This window comes from Haliotis asinina, chromosome 12 (genome assembly GCF_037392515.1).
Source record: "Haliotis asinina isolate JCU_RB_2024 chromosome 12, JCU_Hal_asi_v2, whole genome shotgun sequence".
Lineage (NCBI taxonomy): Eukaryota > Metazoa > Mollusca > Gastropoda > Lepetellida > Haliotidae > Haliotis > Haliotis asinina.
In genome coordinates this window covers 20,944,032-20,971,389 of record NC_090291.1, presented here as the reverse complement: position 1 = coordinate 20,971,389, position 27,358 = coordinate 20,944,032, and the positions used below count along the sequence as shown (strand labels likewise).

At 39.2% G+C, this 27,358-nt stretch overlaps 1 protein-coding gene across 4 annotated transcripts in view; it reads right to left on the bottom strand.

The window, feature by feature from the left end:
* Window positions 1–421: 421 nt before the first annotated feature.
* The window catches only part of LOC137259035 (zinc finger homeobox protein 4-like), a 137,831-nt gene continuing 110,894 nt past the window's right edge, over window positions 422–27,358 (bottom strand). For 3 of the 4 annotated variants that reach the window (XM_067796740.1, XM_067796742.1, XM_067796741.1), the window contains 6 exons: window positions 15,920–16,081; window positions 11,787–12,140; window positions 6,095–11,545; window positions 5,625–5,750; window positions 5,050–5,265; window positions 422–4,608 (listed from right to left, as the gene is read on the bottom strand). In XM_067796740.1, coding sequence (XP_067652841.1) covers window positions 4,016–4,608; window positions 5,050–5,265; window positions 5,625–5,750; window positions 6,095–11,545; window positions 11,787–12,140; window positions 15,920–16,081 — 6,902 coding nt within the window. In that variant the 3' untranslated portion in view covers window positions 422–4,015. The remainder of the gene's footprint in view (window positions 4,609–5,049; window positions 5,266–5,624; window positions 5,751–6,094; window positions 11,546–11,786; window positions 12,141–15,919; window positions 16,082–27,358) is intronic. The other variant, XM_067796743.1, reaches the window with a different exon arrangement.

Sequence of the window (27,358 nt, the reverse complement as noted above, 5' to 3'; positions counted from 1 at the left end):
CAGTGACACAGGCTTGAAGACGGCCACCAACGGTGACACAGGCTTGAAGACGGCCACCAACGGTGACACATGATTGAAGACTGCCACAAACGGTGATACTGGCTTGAATAGTGCCACCAACGGTGATACAGGCTTGAGGACTGCCACCAGCTGTGATACAGGCTTGAACACGGCCACCAACGGTGATACATGCTTGAAGACTGCCACCAAAGCTGATACAGGTTTGAATACTGCCACCAACTTTTATACAGGCTTCAAGACTGACTCTAATGGAGGGCAATAGCTATTTTCCAGATATTCTGTGAAACATCCAATGTTTTTGCATTTTATAAGGCATGTCCATATCACGTGTGAAGGAAGGCCTGTTACTGCCATCATGGGCAGAAAACAGTATATGTACACACAAAAACAAGCAAACATGTACTGATCATATGTTTTTATTTGTTTGTATATTGCGAAGCAGACTACATATATCTCGTTGAAAAAAGGTCTAAAAGACTCAACAGTACCAAAAATAGGACCACCGTAGTAAAATAGTTTTCTAGGCCTAGAACAGCAAATTGCGCCATCAAAACAACTTTGAACAGGGATAGCCGATTCCAAGACAATAACACGTGAACGCGGATCCCTGAATTAAAATGTAAAATATAACCAGACTCCATACTTGCACAATTTGTACACAAAACAAATGGCATATGAGGAAGATGCACTATAGCTCATGGGCCTCCCCCCTTATCAGACAGCATCCGTACACAGCCATAGTAACACATTGTTTGACAATATTATACATAGATACACACAATATAAGTTGTATAGTCAGGTGAAGTAGTACATATGAAGTGTACATACTGAACACTTTTCATGTGTTGATCTGGCCTGGTAAAAGGGGAGCCATGTTGAATGATGTATACTGGGAAAGGGTCATGGCCAAGACATGCCGCAATATTTTTGTCGTTTTCCTTTTTACAATAAATTTGAGAATAATATGCAAATACTTCCTTTTCTCATTTGAGAAAAGGCAGAAAAAAATATGAATACAAACAAATGCACACAGATCTACCTTAATGATAGTTTAAACAGTTAATATAAAATTTATCTATGTATGATATAAGTAACTGTAGCTTTCCTGTGTACAATACTCTGGGAATGAAAATACAAGCTGATTCATTCATAAGCTGAAAAGTTGGCTGTAAGATATGTTAGATATGGTTTAACATAACTTACACTCATTGAAAATTTCCTTTAGCAATCAAAACATGATCAAGCAAATCAATAAACCATTTTTATTGAAGTATAAAAAACTCATAGTCTGCTCATGAAATTGTTAATGTTAATTAAGCTTGTTATGTTAATTTATAAATACATCACAATTTGTACTTTTAAGATTACCAATGAATCAAGCGTTTTCCAGTTGCGACTCAACAGGGGCAATTCTGGGAGTTTTGTAACAACCAAAACAATTTAAAGATACACATTATGGCAAGCTTAACAAAAACAGACATCTAAAATATTTCAAAATATTTCTGAAATAAATGCACAAAGTCAAACCCTTGTGGAGAGATCTCGAATTAGCAGTTTCTTCCAACATATATGAACCTCTCTGTAAATCTGGCCATAATATAGAACTTTAAACATTAAAGCTAGTTTGGTAAAGTGGAGAGACATGTCGCTCCAAGTTGGTCCGAAGTAAACAATAACATAACGTACATAACTTTAACATTTATCTATATAACAAGATTCTATCAAATGAAATCTACAAAGCACTTAATCAGTTCATCAACACAATGGCAAGGGAAGAGAATTTACATTTCTATTCAATACAAACATCGTATCTACATAATTTATCTAACTCATTCTGTAAATGTATTTGAGTGTAAACAAGAGAAGACTGGTCTTTATCAACACTGAGATTTCCACCTTCTCTTTCATGAGATTTAGTCAGCAAATACCTTGCACACTTCTTTTGTATTGATAGTGATATGGAGATCCCTTCATCAAAGACATGTAGGAACAGAAGTTGAGGATTTCACTGCCTATGTTTCATCAGTCTTGAGATCTACAAGAATCACAATCTACTGTATATGTACAAATTATGATAAATGCAAATTTGGCATACATATGCTACAAAAAATAATATATAATGATGTGCTATTCTATACTGTCATACAAATATGTATATGATAATGACCAATTTACGCTGTAGTTTTTCATACATGCACCAATTTCGAAGCCCTTTATCTGCTTCAAGCAGTAGGTTCTATTATTTTGTCTTCTTAAAACATACAAAAATAAGCAGCCTTCAGCTGCAAGCATAGTATGATTCATTTCTTGGCAAAATATCAGTTTGCAAAACAATATTTGAAACAGAAACTAACATAATCAAAAGCAAGCTGTAACAATGCTCCTAATAGCCTCAAAATAAAACTAAAAATATCTATAAATGATATGAACTATTGGCATTTATCAACTGAGCATTTGTGGGATATGTGGTAATATCCCTTTCAACTGGACTCTTCTAATATATGGAATAGGTAAAGAATATAAAGGTATATATGTTATGGCATGTTAGAAATAGCTGCATGAATGAGATGCTGAAATGCTGCATTTTGTAGAAGATATTACTGATCAAGCTGATTACATGCTGTCAATGAGAACATAGGAACCCTGTCATACATAGACTCTACAATAAACGGAGAGAGAGGACCCTGTTTCACTTCTAGGGGAGCACTGATTATTCCACATTTCACCACAATGAACTATTCCTCTTGTAGAACTCTTCAAGAACAGGAGGAACAAAAACCATCATCACAATTGTCACAAAACAAGTAATACTATCCCCAGGGCATCGCTGCTGGGATAACACAGACACCACCGTCAATATGGACAACTTCAACAGCATGCATACAGTGAAAAGTGTCATAACATTGTCATAACTCCTGCCATGCCCAGCGTTAGTCTACAGCCAATCAGAACACATTTTATCCGGGAATGGAAGGAGTTAGGGGAACTCCTCACAGCACCTACATACATTTTGAGTCCAACCGTTGCCTGTGAGGAGCCCTGGATAATGGGAGGACAACATCTGAATGGATACATTAAGAACCTGATGTCATGATAATGCAGAAGAAATCATTTAACAGGACAAACAACGGCAGTTGCTGATTGACAATCAACACACACATGCTTCAATATGTAAAAATAATACATGGCAATACAAATTTACAAAGTCCATTTAAGTCCACCTTTCAAGCCCAGGTAATCTTGACCTTAACTTTGGTCAAATAGAAATCCCAAAATAAGACAACCATGACCCTGACCTTAAGAAACAACCTGAATCACATTGAAGGCTACGAACACAGCTATGGTCTATCTTGTCAGTCAAGGTCATGATTTGCCTTTCACCTCATCAAGGTCAGTAAAAGACTTTGACTGAACCAATCTATACATAGACATACCACCACCAAGTTCATGGCACCTTGGAAGAAGTTTGGGTGATAGTATATCTCATTTGCTGGGCTGGTTGCCAAATTCACGAACACACAACCCATGCGGAATCAAGTATCAACAAATATACTACAATATTTCAAGTAAATCCTTTACATTTTTAATGAACTAGGTAAACTAAACTAAAATACTCCACCTCTAGGAGGTTGACTATGTCATCTCTTCACAGTAACTTTAGCTACAACAAATCATAGAACATGGTTCATTGCCAAAACCGCATGCTGCAAGCCCATATTTAATATGGCTGGCCTATGATAGCAAGAGTAACAACAACAACAATACAAAATGGAAGAATTACATTAAGTGCTCACATGAGCAAAAAAGATATGTATGAGTACATATTTCCTAAAACATGGAATAGTTGACAAAAACAGAACTGCCCACAATATCCAGCCGTGGAGTGTTATCACCAGAGGCTGATTGTTCCTTGGTCAATACTGTCTCTTCAACACAATGGCTGAACACACACTTGCCTCGCTCACATACAAGTAAGTCTATTAAGTCACATGATTTACTCTATCTTTGGTTTTTTAGGTTTTGGTTCTAATTCCTCCGAGGCACTTTCACGTCTGCTCTCGGAAGGAACAGAAACAGGTCTAGATTTGGCAGGGCTGCTCCCAGCAGTGGAGGAGCTCCCTTCAGACTTCCTTTGGTATAGTTTGGTGGCCTTGACCTTATGCACCTCCATCTGAGTATGAAGTTTATATTCATATGCAGTTGAGAACCGCTCGGTGCAAGCTCGGCATTCATATTGCTTCTGCTCTAGCTTCAACATTGGTTTCATATTTTCTGAAACCTTTGCGCCTGCGAAGCACACAGCCCTCTGGTGGGTGATGCAAGCCTCCTTAGCGGGATACACCATTTGACATTTCTTGCAGATGTAGCCCACGTCCACAGTACTCTCCTGGGCACAGGCGTAGTCCACACTGCTCACCTGGTTCTTGAGGGTTGATACAGATTTGGAATCTTGCGTGTACTGAGCTAGGCTGGACTTGGGATCAGTCAGCATCTCACTCACATTCTTTATAGCATCCTGAGGAATTTGGAGAAGAGGGAGAGGGGTTCCAAAACTTAGCGGGTCATATGCCATCATGTGCTCTGCCCCTGGGCACAGAAAATATAAATCAATAACAGAATGTCTTCGAACCAGAAAGTTTATGTGAGAGCGTAACATCAAAAAATCTTTCATTGTGTATGTTTGTACTTTAATAACTCTTGTTAAAAAATATACATTAAACTTTCATGTTCTTTGGAGCAGTTCCATTGCTGAATATTATTGAAAACAGAGTTATTTCCCTTTACTTGTTATTTCTATTTACTTTCTAACAATATATTATTAGATCAGTCATTATATTTCACTTTTTACATAAAAAACCAATAACTACACAAAACCAAGATTCAACAATTCAAATGGCCCTATACAGCTTATCATCAGGATGTTTCTTTAAATGTGAACAAAAATTGGTGAAATACTTAATCTTTCATAAAATTTTAACAAAAAGCTACAATAAAATAACAATAACTGATGACGACAGGATATTGTACCTGGCATAAGTCCGGGTTGCAGGAGGGGCATTCCCATCCCTGGCATGTAGCCTGGGAGTCCAGGGTACATGAATGGCAGGTAGGAGGGGTCCATTCCAGGGATGTAGCCACCCAGAGCAGACATCATCTGCATGTTCATGGCCATCTCCACTGAGGCGACAGAATCCTGCTGTTGCTGCTGCTGCTGTTGGGATTTGGATGATGACGAGGAAGACCCTGAATGAATGAAAATCAAAGGTTTTAAATGAGGAGAAATGGGGTTATTGAGACCAAAAAGTTTATTGCATGTTTGTATGTATTTTATATATTTAATACCTCACATCTAGCAGGGTAATATAAAATACAAACTTCTTTTGGTATATATGGACAAGATAAACCAACAGTCCTTACTTTATACCCTCTGGGCTCTATCCATTCAGCTCTCATAATACACTGCTGTTGCAGAGGTAATAATGAATGTGTACTGGCAACACCTTTTAGCATGAGTGAGTTAATATTTTGGATGTGGGTTTGCGTTTCATATTCATGAATTACAAAAGTTGTGCAGTGACAGCTGAATCACATTCACAACGCACCCTCACTTGAAGCAGTTGATCGGGATTCTTTCTTCTCAGCTGTTTCTTCATTTGAGCGATTGGACTTTCTGGAGCTGGAGCTAGCTGGCAAGTGCCCTGTGCTCATATTCAGACTCGAGCTATTGCCTACAAATAACGTAACACCATTACAACACATTCACAGTTCAAGCTACTATTTCCTTTCTATTAAAACTACTTTCACTACTCACATTAAGTCTCACCTATGTATTCTGATATTTCTGAAAAAGGTTTCATGGTATGATCATTTCAAATAAGAGAAAAGCCTAAAATTCCAATGTCAATTCCTCATTCTTGTCTTCTCCACAAAAGGAAATTCTTAATGAGAAATGTGCCACATGTTTACAAATGTTCCCTTTTCTGCTCAATATTATTGCCTAGAATGTCATCACCAAGCCCCTACACACCGCCTCTCATATTAAGTCTTGAATGCAGTGTATGTAACTACATACCTCCAGCGCTAGCCGGAAGACCAATGGCATTCATCCCCATAGCCTGCAGTTGTGCTAGATGAGGCGTTGTGGTTGTGGAGGCGGAGGTGGAGGATGCATCATCCCAGGCTTTCCTGACTCGATCCATCTCCCGCTGTTGTCGCAATAGCGTTGACATTCCTGTTGGGTCAGACATCTCTCGTTCTGCATCTGACTGAGACTGTATGAAGGCTTTGACATTGTCAATATGCTTCCTGGTAAAGATGTGATCCTGAATGGTGAACTTGTGGGAATACTTAAAGTTGCAAAGTGAACACTCCTCAGGAGGCTTGCTGAAGTCCACATCACTTCCGAATGTTTTGGCATAAGCAAGTTTGGACTTTTTCTCTTTGGCTCGAGCATTTTGGAACCATACCTGCACTACTCGTTTTGGAAGACCTATTTCTCGGCCCAGCAGCTCACATTCTGCCATTGTTGGCGTCTTGTAGTCTTGGAACAGGGACTTCATGACTCTGACCTGTAGACTGGTCATTTGAGTCCGGTACCGCTTGTTTGGCTGGTTTACATGGTAGCTGTTAGGAGATGGAGGACTGTTCACACTTGAGTTCACATCCTCATTTGTGCTATTATCAAAGTCAGAGTAAGTTTCTGATATAGAGTCATCCATACTGACTCTCCTGTTAAAATGATGGTCATCACTTCTTTCGCTCATGTCAGTCAAAGGTCCATCAGAACATTTGTCTGTCTCAGTGTTCACCTTGATGGGTTTGCTGAGATCAAGAGGGGCATCATCTTCCACCTGTGTAGGTACACGGCTTTCTGTCTCAGACTTTCTGCTGGAGCTTGTCTCAGAACTGTGTCTCGACTTAGCCACCTGGCTAGGTCCACTAAGCTCATTGATGTACTTTTTAAGAGAATCCTCATAGATCTTGTTCATGGAGAGCTGAAGTGGGTCTGCTTGTGGGAATGGCATCCCAAGGCTGGAAGGAGGCATGAATGGTAGCAACTGTTGCATACCCGCTGGGGAAAGAGAGAGAAGTTTGTTGAGATCAGTGCCTGGGGGAGGGATGCCGGATGTTGATGCGGACATTGGTTGGGGGCTGGTGGGATTGCTGTCCATGGAAGCATCAGGTATGGCATCTACATTGATTTCAACTTTTGCCATTTCTTCAGCATGTTTGGTAGCAAGGTGAGACTCTAGAGCAGATTTGGCACGGAAGAGAGCACGACAGAAGGGACAACGTTTGTGAATGAGTTGTTGGTGGGCCCTATACTGACCTTTTCTTTCCCTGGCCCGAGTGTTTTGGAACCAGACTTGGACGACTCGTTTCTTCAGGCCGACCTCAGCAGCAATAGACTCCAGCTGTTTCCTACTGGGGTTGCAGTCCAGCTGGTACTTTTGGTAGAGGTAGTCAAGCTGTTCAGGAAGGATGGTGGTCCGCAGACGTTTGTCCCGAGGTTGATCATCCTTCTCTTCATCTGTGTCTTGAGCCATAAGCTTTCGTTTGGCTGCAGCCGCTGCTGCTGCTGCCTTGCTATCCTCCTGGTGAGCAAGTGTCTGCAGCATCCCAAAAGCACTGCTGGAGGGGAAACTTGAGAAAAGACTTGGGTTCATGCTGTGAATCTTCAAATGTTCCTGCCATAGATCAAGCCTGTTGAAACTAGCATCACACTTGTCACACTTGAAGGCAGCAGTCTGTGGATTTACATCCTTCTGCTGCTGCTGCGTTTGTTGTTGTTGCTGCTGTGGTTGTTGTTGTTGCTCCTTAGTTTCTGTAATGCTGCCTGTTTGACTGAGATCATCTTGCGACATTATTGTTGAATTGCTGTCGTCATCTACATTAGAAACGGAGTTATTATTATTGTTTTCTGCAATGCACGGTCTTTTCTGATGTTTAATCAGTTCATAGTATCTTTGGAACACAGCATTACACTTCTTACACTGGTAATTAAGTCCTGGAGTTCTCTGGAATGGTGTGTTACCTTCTTTGGCATCAGCTGCAGGTTGGTTCTCATAAATCTTTCTGGCTTTTTGACGGGCATTTTGGAACCAAACAACTATAACTCTAGGACTGAGATTCAGAAGTTTGGATAAATGATCAAGTTCATCATCTTTGGGATAGGCATTCTGTTCAAAATACTCCTGCAGAAGCTTTATTTGGAAGTCTGTAAATCTTGTTCTGTTGGCTCTCTTTCCAGAGGAGCCACCGTCATTTCTCATAAAGGTATGGTCTTCACTGGTAGGAGTTGTGGTAGGTGTGGGGGTGTTGGGCACTGAAGCAGTAGGTGTGGAGGGGATGGAAGACGTTGTTGAGGGAGTGGAAGCATTAGAATAGGTCTCAAACTGATTTTTGTCATCATAATGTTCAGGCTTTGGCGTCTCAAGTTTAAACAAACTTTCATATCTATCAGTTTTATCAGCCTCATTATCACTTGGCTGATCATCTCGAAGATCATCATCATCTTCGTAATCATCTTTTGGCTCACTTTTAATCTCCGGTATCTTTCCAGTCTTTTCATATTCTTCAAGATCTATTGATGTTGAAGGAGGATTGTTGAAGTTGTAAGGAGAGTCTTTGTTTCTCTGCCTTTCTTTGAACAAAGTATTTCTGAACCAATGTTTAATGACTTTGGGTGGCAGGCCTGACTGATCAGACATTTGCTGGATCTGCTCTTCACTTGGGGAATTGTTGATGTCAAAGTAACCTCGTAAGATCTTTAGCTGCTCATCACTAATTCGCGTGCGCACTCTCTTCTGATTCTGTGCCTGCTGTAATTGTTGCTGGCTCATGTAATTAGGATCAACAACTTGAACTTGAGGTGAAAATCCCTGCATGTCCATGCCATGCATCATCATTGGCATCAAAGGAGGATGCATACCAAGTGTCATCAAGTTCACAGGAAGTGGCATGGGCATCATTCCAAACATTGGCATCAGTGAAGCCATGTCAAACTGGTTAGAGAGTGACACTGGAGGTGGAGGTGGAGGTGGCGGTGGCATCTCCTGGCTCCCGGGTTTGTCACTGCTGGACCCAGAACTACCAGGCGTAGAGCTGCCAGGTTGAGGTGTAGTTGGCAGAGCTTCCTCTTTTGGCTGCTTCTTATCAAAGTCTGTTTTGAACTTTTCCCCAAAGTTTTCAACTGCCTCAATGGGGACCATCTTTCTGTGAACTTCTTCCTGATGGGCTTTGAGAACCCAGACACTAGAGAAGTCTTTGCCACATGCAATGCAGGAACATTTGTTGATTTCAGGCAGATCAGGTTTATCCTTTCTGCTGTCATCCTCAACTTCCTGCCACATCTCTTCCTGTTCACAAGCCTCTTTGTCATCAGTATTGATGTCATCCTTCTTTTCTTCCTTATCATCTGTCTCTTTCTTTACAGACTTTCTTTGATTATATTCATTGAACTGCATCACACATTCAAACCCAATATTTTCTAAGAGGTTCTTATGAACTTGAGGTTTGAATCGTCCCATGAATCTGGATCTATTGAAAGCCTGAGTTGCCAGTGAGTTGGCCCCTGCTCCAAGGAAACAGTATATCTGTTGATGGGTACTCAAGGCATCCTGGCTGATGAAAGTGGAGTTACAGCGTTGACAGCAGTATGATGGCTGACCCTGAGTGCTACTTTCAGAGTGTTCAGTAATTTTGGATGATGTCTTCACAGCATTCACCATGTTTTCCTTTTCTTCTAATACTTTGGAGCTTGAGTCACTTTTGTGGGTAAAGTCCTCAGCTTGCTCAGCTGGTTCTTTCTTCACTTCAACTTTAAGTTCAGACTTCTTTCCTTCTGAAGACCTGGACAACTTTTCGACAACTTTCTCTAACATTTCCCCATTGACCTTCTGTGAGGTTGATGTTTCTGAGCTAGATGTTGTAACTTGAGGTGAGGAGGTTGTGGGTGGTGTAAGCATAGAGGAAGGAAGAGGCATCCCTGGTAGAACAGGCAGTTGGGAGAGAGGGTTGAGGCCAGGCAAGCTGTTGGGCAGACCTGGGAACAGCAGCGACTGCTGTTGAAGGGAGTTAGCCACTGAAACTTGTGTCTGCTGTTGCTGTAGTATATCTGCAAACAGCTGAGCCTGCTGCTGTGAGGATTTTGTCAGATCTGGCTGCTCAATAAGTGGCAGGTTTATATCTATTTGTCCTGTCATGGCTAACTCATGGATTTTGGATGCTCTCGTCTGGTGAGCTACAGATCGTATATGAATGTCTAGTGTTGATCCTTGGTTGTAAGCTACTTTACATATATTGCAGCGATATGGCTTCTTCTCAGAGTCTGCTGACACAGCTGAACTGGAGGTTGTTGCTGTGCTGGTGGATGAGGTGGGTGGAGAAGCAGAGATTGAGGGAGGCAGGTTTCCCTGTTGGGCAGCTTGCTTAAGTTTGTGCAAATGAGATACTGAGTTGTAGTGAACCAACAGGATGTTCTTCTGAGTAAAAGATTCCTTGCAAACATCACATTTAAAGGGTCGATTAGGATCGAGGTATCTTTCAATTGGGTAGCTTAATTTGTCTCCTCGTCGATGCTGTAGAGTCTTATTGTGAGCTGTCAAATAATTCTGTTTAGTGAAAGCCACCTTGCACCTGTGGCACTTGTATTTGCGCCCAGGATCTTCATAGCTACCCTCAGCCATAGCCTGGCTGTTAATGAAATCCTCCATAAACTGCTGCTCTCTGTAAGTACTGGAAGAATCACCCCTATCAGAGTCACATTTGTCATCTCCAAATTTAGCACTATCTTTGAACATTGCACCATTCTCTAAGTCTGTGGCCGAGTCACTGCAAGAAGTCTCCAAGTCATTGTCATTATCATCCATTATGGCATCATCTTGCATGGTGGCATCTCTGTCTTCACTGGATGGGGAGCAAGAGAGACTGGGGCTTGAGTTGGCCATCTTGGTGGCCATGAGAGCACCAAAGGAACTGGAGGACTGCTTGAGCTTTGGTTCTAGAACATCTGCACATTCATGCCAAGCTTTGGCGTTAGAATTAAGAGTCTCTATATGTTTGTCCAGTTCAGCCTTCCCAAGATCTGAGTGGGCAGCTTCTAGATGTTTTCTGTGTGAGGCAATGGAATGAAAACTCTTGGAGCAGACACCACAGTTGGTTATAAACCATAAGAGATGGAACTGAGTGTGCATCTGTAGTTTGTCAGCAGATTTGAAAGCTAAGGTGCACTGAGAACAGTGATGGCTATACTGGGTGAAATCGGTGCCAGAACCAGCCACACGTTTGGCATGGATTTCCCGGAAGTGGACTTGGAGAGCTTGAGCAGTCTTGAAATACTGATTGCAACCCTTCTTCCAGCACAAGTAACCAGGACCCCGAGGCGTCTGTTTCAGCTCCAGGTGACCCAGCTCGTTCTGGTGAGCATAGAGTTGGTCGATGATTGCAAATGTTTTTGAGCAGGTCTGACATCTATACTGATTATCTCCATCACTTTTGTCCAGCAGGGAGGAAACATCAATGGCTGCAACAGAAAATACCACATGAAACATCCATATAACAGATACAAGCGTTTTCATAAGATACTGAATTTTACAAAAGTGGCAATAATCACAGAAATATGGCCTTTCTGCTGACAGGAGTATCAACCAGGTTGTTGCAAGACATCTTTTAAAACTTTTAAAACTGTCTCCCATTACATAAACATAATATATATGTCATTCTGTATTATTTTCAAGTGAATGTTCAAACAACTCCAATCTCACCTTCAGCAATGATCTTTGAATGCTCAATTTCCATGGCCTCAACATTTATTTCCCTTGTTTCATCATATTCTTGACTTGGAGACTCGGAATCTTTCTTTTCTTGACTGGCTGCTGATGGTATCCAATCATTGGCGTCCACAATGAGCAGCAAACGCTGCAGACCTTCTGCGGTCACATTATGTGACTGCATGAGATGCCGTTCCAGTTTGGCCTTGACCTTGAACCCATCCTGACAGAGAGGGCACAGGATCTCCTGCTGCTTGTGTTGGGCCAGCACGTGTGCCTGGAGGGAGGACTCGCTTGTGCTGCTGAACGTACAGAGGGGGCACATATGGGAGGTTTCATTGGACTCGGCTGAAACAGACCGAAAGAAACATGAAAATAAAAATATCATACTCAGTGGACAAAGCTGAGGAATAACACTGATTTAAGTAATTAATCAGTACCAATAATCACACTGAGAAAAAGAGTGAACAAGTAAGGTTTTAAGTTGCTTTTAGCAATATTCTAGTAACATCACAAGCCATCTTCAGTGAGTGAGTTTGGTTTTATGCTACTTTTAGCAATGTTTTAGCAATATCACACATCTTCAGAGAGTGAGTTTGGTTTTATGCTAGTTTTAGCGATGTTCTTGCAATATGACAGCAGGGGACACCAGAAATGAGTTATCATGTTCAGCCTTTATACCCATGTAGGAACTGAGCCCTTGCCTTCACCATGACAAGCAAATGTCTACTGTTCCACAAACAAAAGGTTCAGAAGGTGTGAAAATACAAGGAATGGAACATTTGTCAAAAATCTCACATCCAGCTGTGAAGAAAGTAAGTGAGTTGTTGGGTCTCAATACTAATCTAATGGCCACATGCATGTGACACCAAATAATGAAACTGTCCAACCATCAAGACAGAACCAACCAGTCGTCAAAATGGACCAAGAACTGCCTCGGTAGCTTATTACTACATGAAATGCTATCCAAAGCACACCTATCTACTAAGCATGATAAAGTGATTCTTCAATCTACGATCAGTATTTTGATCAGTATATTAAAAGTTTGTTATTTAATGCATCTATCCAAGTAAAGGGTATTTTCCTGTATAGGGCATACTCTAGACTTGCTTCAAGGTTGTACTGAATGCTGAGCCAGTGGATGTATACTGTTGTAATTCTATCCTTTAAAAGGCAAATCTAGGTAAGTGAACAGTACCAGTTTGTTATTGAAACTATTAATTTTCACCTTAGACACTTCTGCAAGTCTTGGTGTACACCTTCACAACCTGACAAATTCCCAGTTTGCTACAGACAAATATGCTATTCACTGTTTCTCAGTTTTGTCAAAATGTGTACTATTTCACTTTTCAAAACACTGTAACATTTACATAATATGTTCAGCCATAACAAAATATCATAAGTTCTTCAAATTAATATGCATTTATGTCTGCAAATGTATACAAAAATTGTACACATTTCTTTACAGGTCTAATGTGAAGCAATATTTCATTGAGAGTGTGTTGTCATACAAGATTTCAACAGACCTGAAGTATAACAGTAGATATTCTTAATATATGGACAGAGACCAGTCAGGAAACACATAAAAGTGCAAGTATTCCTATATTTTCAGATGTTCTCCCACAAATACAGGAAAACTATATAGGAACACGTGAACTTTCATGTTTCTTGGGGTGGGAGGGTAGGATAGGATAGTAGTTAAAGCGTTCGCTCCTTCACAAAACAGCTGGGTTGATTCCCCACATGGACACAATGTGTGAAGCCCATTTCTGGTGTTCCCTGATATTATTGTTGGAACATTGCTTAAAGCAGAGTAAAACCAAACTGACTCACTGATATGTTCCTCGCCTGTTTTCATCAGTATTATATACTGTTGGCAAAGTTGAATATGAAAGTTTCAGTGACATACTATTACACGTACATAAGTCACACATGTACATTAAATATTTGTTTTTGTTGTATATGTGATGAGGTGTGTTTTACATCTGTTATATGCATATATTCATAGTGTGTGTGGTTTGTACTACACTGTCGACAGTGATAACAATCACTGGGATGTAAGCCAAATACAAAACTGTTCACCATGATAGTTGTTCTGCTTCTATCCAGAGAAATTCCCATACAAGCCACGAATGCTTTTCTTCCAGTCATCATGAATCTCCTCCAATAATTACATATTCATAGTTTTTACTCCCACGTACATACTAGTAATGAACACTTCATTTCAGTGTTAGAATCAAAAGCCATCAATCCTGAATTTCTCTACGAACTATATACCATTATTAATGTAGAGTAAGAAAACTTCACACTATCAGGTTAACATTGTAAGATGGAGGACAATGGAAGGAAGCATCAGACTGTCAACCTAGCCAGATGTACAAGTCCCAGCAGATTTACATGCATTTCGAACCAACTCAACCATCGTTCTTCAGTTTCAACTTCAGCCTAACATTCCGCACAGAGGAAAACTGAAGGATTCAAAAACATTTCCTAAACTCCAGCAGGACCCAGAACTAGGAAATAATTTGCTGACAGCCATGATAATTTTTGTATGAAAGTATAAGGCAGAGGTTATCTTTGTGGGTAAATAAATCACGTTGAAGATTAGAACTTGCAAGATTAGATTAGAGCTAAAGTCCATAAAATTAAAATAACATATCAGACACACAAAAATGAATAATTGATAATAATCAATACTGGTTACATGACTCTGTAAGACACGGACTGGCCTATGGATCCTGGCTGTTGCTTCAAGTCCCTATCTATATCCTCACTGCAGAGGTTAGCAGAAATGCTGGCTTATGATTACATAAATGGTACCCTAGCCAAGCAACTAGGGCACATAACTACTTTCTTTCCGATAACAAGTAATTACTTTTTTAAATATGCATGAACAGTTAAATATGATATTCTTTGTTTCTTTGCAAATAATGTAGGATACAGTATCAACCCTTGCTTTCTCTCACACTGAACCTGAAACGTATCTGCCGACTGACTTCTCCACATGAAATGATCAAGCATGTTTCTTAGGATGGCTTGATACGCTCAGTCAAGTGTGAACATGAAAACACCAGGACACCAGTAAAGTAATAAAGATTTTGAAAAGAAATTGCAAAGGATTTGTAGGCATAGGTGATCATGCTAAACACAACACAGTCACTCCAAGATATTTCTACATTCAGGTTTCACTGCCCCCACGCAGGTGAAGAAAAAGAGAAAGAATGTACTACTCCAACCAAAATGCCACAATAGCCAAAATCTGAAATTAATTGCTATTCACCGAGTCAATCCCTGTCGTATGGTACAAGCCTCATTTCAGCAGATTATGTGAAACAAATGCGTTGTGGAGGCTGTTGTTTAGAAGCACTCAAACAACATATTTGACATGCTAGTCTTGCTTTTAACAAGGCTCTGTTTGTAGAAAACACATGGGAATGGTTTCCGCGTCATCTTGATGTTATTAACAACAGAGTCATGCCATTTTGATTCACAAAAGTTCAAGTTTGATTCATTGTCGGCTGAATTTATTTTTCTAACCAGAAATTTTATGGTCTCCAATTGTTAAAACTTGGTAATTGTACATAGCTCATATTCATTTACTCGCGCCCAGGAAGTCAGCAGAACTACAAATCGCTCTTATTTTTAAAAAGAATTTTTTGTGTGTGTCTAACAAAAACATGCACCAACAATATCATAAAAATAATCCAACAAAAATACACCGTCTGCAGAAACTGGCATCTGATCCTTAAAATTCTCTTGCTTTTCACGCTTGTCATTCCATATAAATGTTCTTTTTAAGTGAAAACAATTTTGGAAAGACTTCTTACAAGTTTACATCAAGTTTGGAATCAGTTCTGATTAGTTTTCAAGAAAACACTTCCATGCTTTGCTGAATATCATTAAATATTTCTACTGATTTTAAATGAGCATTAACAACATGAAGAGAATAGTTCAGGTAAGAATATAAGTATTTTTGATAAATGTTGTGGCTAACATCCTGTAAAACCCTTGGTAAGTCCTCTGCTACAAACTGCATCACATGGTTCAGAAAGCTAATGACTCTACTCCTTGGAATCAAACTACTGGATATGTTCATATGATTATAATAACAAAGCCCTGGTACTGACCATTCACTGATGTCACTGGCGATGATGTTTTTGGTGTTGTTGTGACTGATGTTGAGGGCCCAAGTGATGCTGATGATGATGAGCCCTCTGGACGCTGCTTTTCAGAGTTGTCTGGAACATCTTCCCCAGTAGTAGCCCTTTCAGACACATCACGGTCTCCATCTGAAAATAAATATTTCCTGAACTCAAAAGATGCAAAAAAATCTTTGACCCTCATATTGCTCCAAGAAGCAAGACTGACAACATACATCTGATTATGATGACACCATAAGACCCTGTGACAAACTTTTACATGGAAGCTCATCACAGCAACACTTATATACAATAAGTGTGATATAACCTAGCAACCATAGACAGTGTCACAGTATTTTACTGTAAATAGAAAAAAAACCCATACCGATCAGACATTCAACAATAATTTCAAAAACAAATGAATAATACTATTTTCTTTTCATAAATTATCAAATATTGTGAGTGGCAGGTATTATACTTTCAGTACACATGACTGAAAGATGTAAGAGTTGAAAATATATTATTCAACGATGACTGGTCAAACAAACTTTGAAAATGTCTGTGTTTCATTACTGTAGGACGTGTTGCACCCGAAATTTCCTAGTACTCAGAGACAATGTATACATCTACAGTCTAACATCTATTTTCTTTGCCAGCCTTGCTGCTTCCCCTTTGTGTCAGGTCACAACAGATTTGCTATTAATGAAATAACTGTAACCGAAAGGATTGGGGACCTTGTTCAATGGGCAATATTCAAAATCTTTAGTGTTTTCTCGATGCTATCAGTATACAGCTGAAGTGTGGCCTATCTGAATATCAGGACCACAGTTGAGTGATTTTATTCATACAAGTAATACAAAACTACATGACAGGAGCCCCACACTCGCCAAGCTTGCTTCCTCTCCATGTTGAAATTGACCTCGAGTGATAAAGCTACTCTACACGGATTTCGCCCTGTCACCATCCACCATCTTGGATTTTATGCACTGCTTTTTATCTCTTTAATATTGAGAAAGGGAGAGCTCCTCTGCCCCTCTGTATTAGATAACCATCTCTAAAGGCTAAAGAGTTCCACTGCATGGGTTTACGTCAACAAATCGATACTAAGACAAGAATATTGAAGACCTAGCCAATCAGTTGCTTTCAAATATGATTGGAATATCATATGGTGGCAAGAGGATATGGGTCAGACTGAGCATCATTATTTGGTGAATTTCTCGACCTGCTCTGTGCTGTTGGAACAGCCGTCCATTTCTGCCCTCATATTAGTTTTCTGGCCCGATGGCTTCTATCCTACAGACCCAAATTACACAACGGACAGTAACTATCTGAGTGGGGATTTGCGAGTGGCGATCAACAACTTAATTTGTCGCAAACCCCTGCACCATGCAAAAATGTTCATTTGGCAGACGCAAAATTCATTTCCTAGGTAACAGTGTGGCTGGATTGTAATTAGTAGCGCTGGTATTGATTGCTGAAAAATGGTCGGCAGATTAATTTGATGTGCTACTCTGCTTGATGGGAAAAATAATACATCCCTAGAGCGAAGGGCCGCACTGCTCTGTTTCTCCCAACTTTAATTACACCAATTATGAGGACTCGTCGGACAGCCAGTGAAATGTGTTCTTGTGGAGGCCCCAAACTGATCTATAACATTGCATTGATTCATTAGCCTCCAACAACTTCGGCTTAAGGAAGATTCCTCATTAGTTGCATTTTAAGACCTTTCCCTATCACAAATGAAGACATTCATACCACATGCATTTTTGCTCTTTCTCCATTTGTCTCAATCATTAGGGACACATGCCTGGAATTAAAAACCTGGACCAGCAGAGTTTCAGACAACCATGTTATCAGATAATGATGACTGCGACCTCTGACCTTTGACCCTATTGTTTATATGAAACAAATGGCTGCCACTTATGAACCATGCTTTGAAGTCACTACTGAGACCAAATCAAGCTGATGAAAAAAATATGATTTATAAAAGATAGAATTTTCTTTTTTTGAAATGAGTAAAATCACTGAGTATAACAAATTTAGCATTGAATAAATGAACCCAGGAATTGAATAGGAATAAGCACGTGAAGATGACTAAATTTGACCATGAATTTATAAACTTCACAGAATTTTGTAAAATTGTCTTTGTCCTCCTGCAACAAAAGATGAAGAATTGAAGAAACAGTTGAGTGTGACATGTTGAGAAATGGATGAGAGAAGCGGTTTCTCATGATTTACATGCCCGAATCAATGTTGATCATATATAATACAAGACTGCAGCCTTCTCGTGCCAGCCCTCGTCACCTACAGTATTCTGCGAACCATCTTTTGTAAAATTTATGAGTACTGCTGTCAAGAATTACTGAATACCATCTGAATAATGGAGTAAATATCTGACAAACAAACAATAATTACTGTATTTTTTACATTTTGCTTTCTAATTTGGATTAAGACTGCGGGATGGGAGACAGAGTGAATAATCAGCCTTGGCATAGCATCCATTTCCATCTCTGTCAGCCAATCACAACCAGAGAACCATGGATTACGAGATCGCTAAAAGGTGCAAATTAGCTCCGTTTGTCGGTAATGATATCTCAGGCATATGACCTAACTGTCTGGCATAAAGTCCGCTGGGAAATATACATTTGGATCAATATTTAGCTAGAATATATAAATCAATATTAAGTGCCCACTGTTGTCTAATAATACTGGATCACTGGCATAGACCAAGTAGCTAACAGCAACAGCCTTATCGCTGTTGACCTCTGACCCACATGTAGTTCCTGACCCTGCTGCTACACCTCACCCTATGTTTCCCCTCATACTTATTCAAACTTATCATGGCGGAACACCCACACTGCTTAAAGCCAGGCTGGCAAATGATGACTTTACCATCCGCTGATTCATTGATATTTGCAAATATTTTATATTTAGAGCACATTTAAGACAACTTTTACAGATAAGATCGTGAATGGTAACATATGGTTGCTTCAGTGAAGGAATCTTGTTAAATCTCAGTTGATGAAGACATAAGCCTTTATCAGACTCTTCTAAAATTCATGGCAGGGATATCGGTTACCTATTGCATGATGGGATAGACGTAAACTCAAGGATTTCCTGTTTGAAGGGCAAGACATTTCAATCACTGAGCAATGAATAAATTAATTTCAAGAATTCCAGACACACCTAATCAAACCCTTGACCAAATCTAAATATGGATGAATTATCCAATTATAAGTTTAAAATGCCAGAAACATGCAAAATGTTCATCACAGACAAAAACAAATTCCGCAAACGGAAATGAAATGAAATATGAATATTTATCTGTTGGTTATTTAACTGGGTCTTCTGGCTTTGCCAAGAAAGATAAGAAAGGTGTATTGCAGGAGATGTTATTTCTATGCACCGATCACACCACTAACAAAAAGGACTTTTTTCTTGAAAATTTGTAGAATGTTTGCATTTTGTAGATAGCTAATGGCTTGTATTCGCACCTCAGGAAGTGCACAATATATATGTAGATGCTTCTTGTCCCAGAGGCATCCAAACTCAATGTGCAATTGCTTGAAACATTTCACAAATAATAATTTCTTTGTCTTTTTTTTCTCTTCTGCAGCACCAGTTATTACAAAACATAGGGTTGCTGTAATTTGAATACAAAGATGCAAAGAGCTATTTTTGATATAGTCATCAGACATTCATGCTTGAAGATATGTTATCTCTTGGGAGGTTTAAAGTTTGAAATTGTCTCATCAAGTTGATAAAATGTTTGCAACTAGAGCTGGCATGGGTTGAAGGTCATAAGGATGACCTTCCTAGCTAACAGGATTAAAGTGTGGCTTTATCTCCCAAACCCAAATCCTCCTTCAAATTAAAGTCCATAATGTGTTGCTGGGCTAGGGAGCGGGCAGATAATTTATGGCATGAATCAATGGTAATGAAACAAATTCAAACTCTCTCTGAAGAGGGTCACTCGGCCATATTTCTGCTTCAAATTAGGCAGGAAGGGGTGGTGAGAATTTGAGTTGTTTTACATCCAGCTTGTATAAACAAAGAACATGGCGATTGCTGGGATCAAAGGCTTATTGCGACACTTTAAAATTGATTGTGGGTCCGGACTGTGTAAACCTTATTATGACGTGTCCCCTGATTGGTCAAATCACTTGGAGACTGAGGTCAGGGTTCAATAACAAAATTCCAAAGATCTCTACGAACATTCAGATTTTAGATCGGAATTCCAGCACCCTCAAATCAAACTTGGGTCCTTTAATCCATATTACACATGGATATTGAAAAACTAAGACAAATAATTTGTGCATTGTTCCTTGTTCTAAGTTCTGCAAATATTTGTTTACCCAACCATGGCCATTTTTATCTGTGTCAATAGAAACTGGAACTAGGTATGAAGTAATTCCAATATGGACAACAGACTCGGCCAAATCGGACGAAAGACCAATGCCAAATATGTGACAAAAATCGATAAAAGAAAAAAATGCAACCCTTTGTTTTTCTTAGTACGATGTGCTTAGAATTAAGGAAATGATGGATTTCTAAAATACATTACAACTCTTAAATTGTAGATTATCCCAAATGTAATATCAGACAAAATAGTTTTGTAAATTTTGATCCTTTTTCTTCCAATCACAGCAAGGTGGTACTATATTTACAAACAAGTTGTTGATTGCTACTATTACATACTGATAATCTGAGGGCATGAAATGGTTACAAATATTCAGAAAACAGTGATTACTGTCAGTGGAGTTTGGCAGGAACTAGCAGCTTCCCATGATTCTTCTCAATAAGGGTTCCACTGCAATGTGTAGAAAAGCAAATCTAACAACAGAACTGGGGAGTGTTTTCCTTCACACTTGACAAACTACCAGCTAACTGGAAACCTTAATATGCACATAAATATTCAATCTGACTTTCCAGCAGATGTTTAAGGATTTTTTTCTATATATACCATTGCATCTTCCAAGCTTTGTGCAATTACTCTGCTGCACACGAAGTATAATGATCTTCTTAATGGCCATGATGTTTTACCATTACCCCGATGGTAACCGGACCGCCCGATAGTCTGCCCCACCTACCCCATCATTACCACCCCCCACTCCTCATCACTGACTGCATCATCCCCCTCCCCTCAACAGCAAAAATGGAACAATCATTCTTAGACTACAGCCTCTGGTTGTCAAGGACACAGGACGTAACCAAGGATGGTACCATGTCTACAACTGTATTAAGACAAGATTTGGATGAAGGGATGAATTACTAAATTTGTTTGAAGTTATAAATATTCATTACCTGTCAAAACAATTTGTTAGATAATGTTTGCAAATTACACGCACACCACACAACATGGGTGGGATGTTCTACACACGGATGAACTTATGATGAATTTCAGAAATATTTATTCAGGGAAAAACAGCTGGTTCTCTGGAAGAGGAACCCGCTATCTTTGTGGTATGATATTGTGATATAGAAGCACTGCTTCTCATCAGACTTGTAAATGCCATTTCCTATTATCTCTAACAACTCTTTCTATTATTTCAAACAATAAAACCGGACTACATGTTAGCATGTATAATTTACTTAGCATATGCTAACGTACAGCACGTCTTATCAGTCATAAGGTAAATTAATGAATATGGAAAATCATTTTGTGCAATGACATATTTAGATTTTGTAAGATAACTATATAGGTCAAACAGAAAATAAAGTAAGTTTATGGGTTAATGGAAATGATAGTAGCTCAATGTCTGAACATGCTCATACTGACGTTGAAATCTACCTTTCTGTTGACATATCACTGTTTAAATATTACTACCACACTTATACATTTCCAGCAGTATGCCTTCCTGTTGTCTTATCTCTGTGTTCATTCACAACATACATCTACAGTTCTTGCACTTCAGGAGAGTCCAAAAGTCCAAGAGCCCAAGTTGGCAGCATGATGATAAACATTAAGATTTAGGGCATCTTAGTTTAAATACCATACCCCACAAGTTCAAGGAGCCCTTTTAACTGATACCTACTGGAATAACTGTATCGGTTACACCATCACACTACATATTCATAACAGCCTGATCAAAAACCCGCTCAGGACCCCTCACAACTAGTATATCACATCTTTCTTCAAAATACTCTTCTATCATTTGTATTCCAAACATACAACATTTCTAACAATTTCTAACACAGATATTCCCTCAGTTTTGATCGATGTCAGTCATCCTCCGAGTCGATGGAAAGAACACTCACAATTCATCAAATGTACCTTTGAAATTAATGGTGACATTATTGATACAAATATTATATAATATATTAGCCTAATCTGCAGGGAAGCAAGAAGAAACTAAAGAAATGACAGTACACAGTTGAAGAAAGGAAGGTAGCAATACAAGAAAATGGCAGGGTTTAAAAATTCGTCTACTATGTCCAAAGCAGGATTATGTTTAGTGAGTACGTAAAGTATGTTAGACAGAAAGTTTGGTAACACTAACAGTAGGTAAGGAAAAGGGCTCACATGGGGCACCTGTTTGCTGCATGACCGAGGTGATGGCTATCTGATTGGAAACTGACTTACGTAGCACATATGACTGCACTTATTACATCACAGAAGGCCTCTCACGTAATTACAGGTAGAACAATCACTTAGAACAATGAGGTCGATTGTCGCTGGACGGGTGGACTAGGCCTGATCGTTAAGGTATTTCCTGTGCCCCGGGCATCAACTGATTAAGGCTGGACAGCGGTCAGTGAGCCTGAGGGGTTAAGTCCAAATAAAAGCAATTAGAAAGTAAAAAAGAATAGAGTATTTTCCCTACATCTTAGTTGTTAAGCCTTGAAATAATGGGGTTATTTTGTGTCATTTCACCTGCTTCATTGCTTCCCCAGCCTGTATAAGGAGGACTTATCAGCATGTGTGTACATGACTTCAAATCCCAATCCTAAAGACAATATCCTGTTTTAAAGCAAATTGTTTCGTGGTTAGACATTGCAACATTTGTCCAGTGACTTAAGAGTTTGGCCCAAAGACAAGGTAAAATCCTGGTTTCTCTTTGGGATTAACTGAGTGTTTACGAAGACTGAAGTCTTCAGCCCATCAAGAACCCTCGACCTGTTAAAGAAAAACCTGTAAATTTTTCATTATCCCTGTCACCTTGGATGAAATACCAAGCCATGATTAATCCGCCTTGTATGTCAACATAATGCTTTAACAACATATTTCACCTACTGTTTCATACATTCTTCTGTCTCTTCTACCTTGACGTAAATCCAGTGGAAAAACAATTTCTTTTCATAACGTGTTTGAAGACAATTCTGAAGTATTTTTGACATTTATATTGATTCCGTCAAATATTTTTACAAGGTTAAGAAATACTATCAAAGCTCCTGCTTTTGACAATAGCTTTGTATTGATCATGAGCTAATTAAATGTTAATTTCAGATGAGAATAGGTCAAGAGTAATCAGCTCATTAACAACCATATTGACAACCAGGTGTGTTGTCAACTTTCTCCTGACTACCATGTGCAATGTTTTGTGTATGTATGCAAAGAATTAACATAATGAAATCAACGTTAATGATCAAAATGACGATCATTAAATCAACATTGATTATATTCACATTTTAAATTCACCTTTATCTTAGAAAATTTGTTTCATGCATGGGTAAATGTTCATTATGTTGACTACAAACATAACTTTTTCATTCCTATATTATTTGAGAAATTGAATTGTGAAAAATAATACAGGTAATCACGCAGCTATTACCAATAAACACAACATCATCAGACAAAACTTCTATAGGAACTAGATGAGGCATGGAAAATTATTCTGTGGCATCATTTTGTTCCTTTCATATGTGTACTTGAAATTACAACAGGTCCTGAAATGTAAACACCCAAACTTTTTTACTACTAACAATTAATAAGGGGTAAAACACGTGTTCATCAACAAATTCTTGCCTAATGAAGAAAAAAAATAAACAATTCGCAATAAGGAAGATGATTTGAAAATGATATGTTATAAATGTGAGTCTTGCCATGAAAACAACAATTCCCATAAACAACAGCCTTAGATCTGAGTGTCTCATATTTCATATTTTGTCTTTGCACAAATGTCGGCACTGACATGTTTGTTGACAGTTTAAAGCATTATCTGCTGCTACATACATAATGTATGACGCGACATAAAGCCAAGTTTATGTTTCATTATGCAATATATCACCCCCCATCCCCCAACAAACATATCTACCTCAAGGATACAACACCCTCCGAGAACACTGACCCCAGCAACTGATCAACCAGCTTCTAATCAATATAGATCACTGACAATAATCACAAATCAGACAGACATGTTTTTCAATATGTGATAATCTATTGATGAAACAGGATAGAAATCTCTCCCAATCTGTTCCCAATATGGCAGCCATTGGCGTGACGAGGGGGTCACATGGCGAATAACTGTGTGTCAACTAGCGATCAGTCTACGGCTATCTATCTACCATTTAGCTACTGCCGGTCACCCCTACACACGCACTGCCAGGAATATTTTATGAGTCCAAGGCTGTTACAGTAGTGGTCATTGAGATGGACAATGAGATGCTGCTGATCTCGATCTCCCCCTACTGACCAGGCACAGACAGAAGTCCACAGGCTCGGCTAATGTATCGGAATGCCGCTCTTCTCAACACAAGGCAACGATGTCACCCTCAGCCTATAGAAAATTAACTCGACTGGTCGTGCTATCAGCGGCCTACTTATGGCGGCCCTCAAAGAAAATCATCTCGGGTAATAAACAAGACTGTCTGGTGAGAGAACTACAGTAAGCAAGCGAGAGAGAGAGAGGAAAGAAAGCGAAATGGAGGACAAGTAAATCCTTACCCGAGAGCATGGCCTCATTGTGGCTACTACCTGTGTTCTCCTGCATCGCTCATTACCACATTCATACGACTTTCTTATTTTAATTTTTCCTTACAGTAACAGGCTCAATGAGACACACCTCAAAGACCAATACGAGCTGTCGTTCACTCGCAAATGGCCTATTGTTAAGTCATGGCTCAGGTCACAAGCTTGGGCTATGTAAATTCAATTACTGCTTCTCTTGTTGTTTCTTAAAAGACTGTCAAAATATTCCTATTTATTACAACCAGTACGGATAGAAAGTAATGCAATTTGTTCCCACAAATTCATAAAGCGCGATTGTCTCTCTCGGCCTGAAAACGCTCCTCCAATCAAAGGCTATGAGTCACGGGGTGGGCAATTCATCTACGATAAACTCATAAATGTGATATCTACTAAGCACCCCAGATTAGAATATGAATGGGTAAAAAATGACAGAAGTGAAACCATTCGCCTAAACATATCAGAGTATAAAGTTAAACAAAGCTACCCGCTGTTGCTATGGGCAACGAGCATTCCGCTATAGAAAAAGACGACCTTTCTGAATAGCTGATCCCCGCTTCATAATGAGAAGGTCTCTGACAGGCTGAATTGATTTAAGAAATTTGACACAAAGGACTGGTTCCCCTGTAAACATGTAGGCCGTTTCATTGGTCTCTGCTCATCTTGGCTATCAAACAAACCACACTATTTGCCCAACGGCTTTTTGTTCTTAGATGGGTCTGTTCTTTGTAAAAGTGTTTAGAATCAGGGAGGGGGAAGAGACTTGGCTATTGTCCCCCAAAATGATCAACAAACATGGCAATTGTCTTAGCTGCGCAAGATTCAATGATTTTCTTTCAACTTTTGTCAAGTTTCGTGTAAGTGTGTAACTTTGAAATCTCACAATACATCCTGACTTTACACTCTCTTCTCACTCTTAACAGCCGCACACAATTTCACAGGAATTCTAATTATTTTACAGCTCCTCATTAAAATATACAAACTGCTTGAAATTTAAACTCATTTGATGGAGAAATATTTGATTGCAGTTCTGAACAATGCATTAGAAGACAAACTTGACGCATATGGAAGTTCAAAACAAATAATGTTTCTACAAGCTGAAGTTTATTTCTAGTTATTAAAACTTTCATAAAGAGCATGTAAATAATTTAGGTGGCCTGCTATCCAAGGAAAACTTTCACAATGACTCAGGTAATTTACCCCAACTTGTAAAAAGTTTATTCACATCATTTCAATCCTTGTGACAACTCCATACAGTCAAGGGAAAGCTAGTCCTTTTTCTCATTCATGGGGGAGAAAACAATTCAGTAGCCAAGAAAATATTTCGGATTTAAATTTCTATACAAAAGCCATCAGCAAACCAACAGTGCTTGGAGAGGGACTGTAGTTCTTAAACCACAGTTTTAAGCAAACCATGACTGTCATTGCATATTCAGGTTAAATGAATCTCAAAACCCCTTTCCAGTAATTTAACAGGCGATCACGTGCTGCTATGCATGGACAACCCTAGTGATTCCTCGAGCCCATCAGTCATATTCATAAATAATGAATACAAGGCTATGAAGCATTCATGATGTTCCCACACCTTGGTGAAGAAAGAACCCCGAAGAGCGCAATTGAATCAAAAACACAAGACAGTTATGGCCAACCAGATCCTAAAGGGGTCATCCAGCCAAGAAGTATCTGGAAATTAGGGTCACCAGTTGAAACATCTATTTCTGACTTTAGGAATGTTTCATGGAAAGTGTTTTTCAACTTTAATCCCTCTATTGATCTTACTTAAAAAAACAGCAAAACATATTCAAAAGTTTGTAATATATAATATTTAAGAATATGTTGTGTCTAATCAATGATAGGAGCTGGGAAGGTTGCAGATTAATGTTGAAGTCTAAACTTCAAGATCTTGCTTACAGAATTTATACTAGAATTAGTAACTGATTCTTGAATACAATCGATGTTAATGAAAAAGTATAAGTTGAGATGGGGCAAGGGGACAATTGCTAATGAGTCCTTTGGTCCTTGGAAGGGCTTCAGGAGGGGAGATCATGGCCTCTCTTTCACATCTATATGGAATGTGACAACACCGTGGTTTGTTTAATGGTCATAACTTGGCCATAGGTTTCGCCACCTTTCCCCTGGGACATGCTATTTATGAAACTGGTTGGTGAGCCACAACAATACCCTGACCACTGACCACTTCAGTAATGGCCAGTCAGTGGAGGGTGACATCTCGCCACCTGACCCGGACAATGAAGGTTCATCCAAAACAGGACAACCTTGAGGTCATTGGAGGTCAGCAGTCACATGATGAGGGGACAGCAAAGTTCACAATGGTTTTCTAACAGTATAATAAAGCAACAACTGTAAAACCTGTTCAGGAAGATCATTCCCCTAAACATCAAATCCAGTCATAATGGATACTGGCTGTGAAAGGATAAAGGTTTAACTTAGATAACATTCAAAAAATGAAACAGAAAAGATAAAAAAAAACCCTATCATCAAATTAAAAGAATGAAAACACT